This window comes from Carlito syrichta, unplaced genomic scaffold (genome assembly GCF_000164805.1).
Source record: "Carlito syrichta isolate Samal-C Ts95f unplaced genomic scaffold, Tarsius_syrichta-2.0.1 Scaffold153593, whole genome shotgun sequence".
Lineage (NCBI taxonomy): Eukaryota > Metazoa > Chordata > Mammalia > Primates > Tarsiidae > Carlito > Carlito syrichta.
The window spans coordinates 227,744-230,844 of record NW_007097689.1 but is presented as its reverse complement, the minus strand read 5'-3'; the positions used below and the strand labels follow the sequence as shown (position 1 = coordinate 230,844).

The 3,101-nt window shown below is 57.3% G+C and overlaps 1 protein-coding gene across 1 annotated transcript in view; it reads left to right on the top strand.

Moving 5' to 3' along the window:
- RABEP2 (rabaptin, RAB GTPase binding effector protein 2) overlaps positions 1-3,101 on the top strand; it is a 12,149-nt gene that overhangs the window by 6,290 nt on the left and 2,758 nt on the right. Inside the window, exons 4-7 of the mRNA XM_021708934.1 lie at positions 2-106; positions 884-979; positions 1,079-1,177; positions 2,452-2,607. Of these exons, the coding sequence (XP_021564609.1) occupies positions 2-106; positions 884-979; positions 1,079-1,177; positions 2,452-2,607 (456 nt within the window). The remainder of the gene's footprint in view (position 1; positions 107-883; positions 980-1,078; positions 1,178-2,451; positions 2,608-3,101) is intronic.

The window sequence follows — 3,101 nt, the reverse complement described above, 5'->3', positions numbered from 1 at the left end:
AGCCTCTCTGGTGTCCACGGGCACCCTGGTCCCCGAGGGCATCTACCTGCCCCCCCCTGGTTACCAGCTTGTCCCAGACACCCAGTGGGAGCAGCTGCAGGTGGAGGTGAGTGGAGTGGGCGGAGCGCCCGCGCACACTGTCCCTCCTGCCGCCTGGTGCTTCCCTGGTAAGGCCTGCTCCCAGGCCCTGGGCGCTCGCTCCTCGCAAGCGGAGTTGGAAACATGCCCGTGGGCGCGTGAGGAAGACAGTGTTGTGGGGAGATGCCCAGAATTGCGTGCAGTTACCATACCGGCAGCAAGGAGACTGACCTGGGTTCAGGCGGCAGCTGGGACCCGGATGGTGGGAAGGTGTTGCTCTCCAAGGTCGGGGGCAGAAGGAACTGCAAGTTCAAAACCCTAAGGGCGGCGTCAGAGGAGCAGGAGGGCCACCAAGGAGGAGAGAGGAGATCAGGAAGGAAGGCTGAGGCCCCGCGAGTTGGGCCTCCAGGGAGGGCCGTGAAGCTCTGCAGGTGGGAAGTGTCCTCAGGGGGTAAGCCAGGGAGAGGCCTCCCTTGAGAGCCGCCTGGACCTGCATGTAGGGAGAGACTGAGGTGAGCAGGAGCCATAGGAGAAGGGAGGATAGCGCCAGAGAAGGTGTTGACTAAGACCAGGAGATGGCAGCAGAATGGCGAGCAGTGGGTGGATTTGGAGCCATGCTGGAGGTGGGCCCGGCCCAGCCTGCTGATGGGGGGACAGGGTGTGAAGGGAAGAACAACAGCTCCTGGGCTGGTGGCCTGAGGGACTGCGGGTGACGGCACAGCATTCCTGCAGAGGCAGGGTGCAGGGCATGGCGTGGTGGGGAGGGCCACCTGGAGATGGGGACTGAGGTCAGGGTATGTGACAGGGCCGGCAGCTGCAGAAGGACCTGGAGAGCGTCAGCCGTGAGCGGGATGAGCTGCAAGAGGGTCTGAGACGGAGCAATGAGGACTGTGCCAAGCAGGTGAGCCTCGTCTCTGTTCGAGCCCCAGCAGGGCCTCTGGACGCCCGTCACCTCCTAGGAGTCCCTGTGACCTCACCTTTGCCCTCGTTCCCCCCACAGATGCAGGTGCTCCTGGCCCAGGTCCAGAACTCAGAGCAGCTGCTGCGGACCCTGCAGGGGACCGTGAGCCAGGCCCAGGAGCGGGTTCAGCTGCAGATGGTGAGTATCAGGGTGCTGGGGCAAGAGGGAGAGGAGTCTGCCAGGAGTTAGTTGTGAGGGGGTGTGGGACATTCAGGCACTTGTCCTGCTCCCGGCTGCTCAGGCCTCACCTGAGCAGGAATTGGTGCCAGCCACGTGAGAGGGTTTCAGGCGCTCTGGCACTATGGTCAGAGCAGGGGTCCTGCAGCCATACAGAGCTGGTGATCTCAAGCTCACCCCACAGACTCGGAACCTCCACCTCGCCTTCTGCTGCATTGAGAGAGTGGGGCCTAGTTTACAGTCATGAGGATTAGAAGCAAAGCAAATCAGGTGCTTGCCCAGACCGGGGGTGGGGGGGTGGGGGGGAGTGTGGGGGGATGTAGGTGGCTAGGTGTGGGACAGGAAGCAGCAGGCAGCCTGGTGACAGGAGGCCATGGCGAGGACCCTGCTGCTCCTTGGCTCCACTGACGGTGGCTGCCCGCGAACGAGGCTCCATGCCGCCAGATTTTCTAATTTTCAAGGGAAGCCAGATACCTGGATATTCGTGTATTGTCTCCCAATTTTAAGAGTTGACAATTACTTGAACGTTTAAAGGAAACATAAACCAAATAAATGCCTAGCTTAGTGGATGAGCTGCGTGTGTGAACCCGAGTCACAGAGAGTGTCTGATGAGCTTGGTAGCCAAAGGCACTCAGTTGAAGGAGGTTCCTTCTTCTCTCTTTATTTTTTAAAAATTATTTTTTTATAGACACAAGGTCTTGCTATGTTGTTTAGGCTTGTCTCAAACTCCTGGGCTCAAGCAATCTCTCGCCTTGACCTCCCAATGTGCTGGAATTATAGGTGTGAAGCCACTGCACCTGGCCTTTTTTCTTTTTTTTTTGCATATTAGGGTCTCACTCTGTTGCCCTGGTGGAGTAGAGTGACATGATTGATCACGGCTCACCACAGGCTCGACTTCCTGGGCTCAGGAGATCCTTCTGTCTCAGCCTCCCAAGCAGCTCAGACTATAGGCGTTCACCCCCATGCCTGGTTAATTATTTAATATTTTATAGAGACAAGGTCTCACTATGTTGCTTAGGCTGGTCTCAAACTACTGGGCTTAAGCAATCCTTCCTCCTTGGCCTCCCAAAGTGCCAGGATTACAGGCGTGAACCACCATACCTGGCCCTTCATTTCTCAAGAGTGGTGGGGGTGTGGGTTCTCTGGCTGTCCATCTGGGAGGAAGAGTCAGGGTTTGGCCTCACAGGGGCTGCAGACACCCTGTTCCCTCATAGCCTTGTACTAACTGTCCCCAGGCAGAACTGGTCGCCTCCCACAAGTGCCTGCGCCACGAGGTAAAACGACTGAACGAGGAAAACCAAGGACTCCGGGCTGAGCAGCTGCCATCCACAGCTCCCCAGGGCCCGGAGCAGGATGTGGGCGAGGAAGAGATGCTGCCCAGCTTGGTGCCAGTAAGCAGGGTGTGGGTGCTGAGAGCCTGGGGCCACCCTGAGGGCCCCTCTTCCCTGGGCAGAGCAGAGAATTGGCCAGGATCACAGGGCTGGGGCAGTCCCAAGCCGCTGTGTATTAGCTCGGCTAACTCATTTGACTTCTCTGAGGCGCTAAGGCTCAGTTTCCTCATCTGCAAAATGGGACCGTATCCCCTTCTTCGCATTGGCATGAGGTGACAGAATGCTTGACATGAAGGAAGAAGTAATTTGCTTTGTGCATTATTTTTAAGTGACATGAGATCCACAGGATAGAATTCGTCCTAATCTCTGGCTCACAGCAAGTTGTCATCATTGATCTGGGCCTGGCCTTTGTTGACTTAATTTGTTCATCTTATGACTTACTAAGTGACTTGGTTAGAAATACAGAGGTCAGCCGGGCTCGGTGGCTCAGCCTGTAATCCCGCGCCTTTGGGAGGCTGAGGTGAGTGGATTGCCTGAGCCCGCGGGTTCGAGAC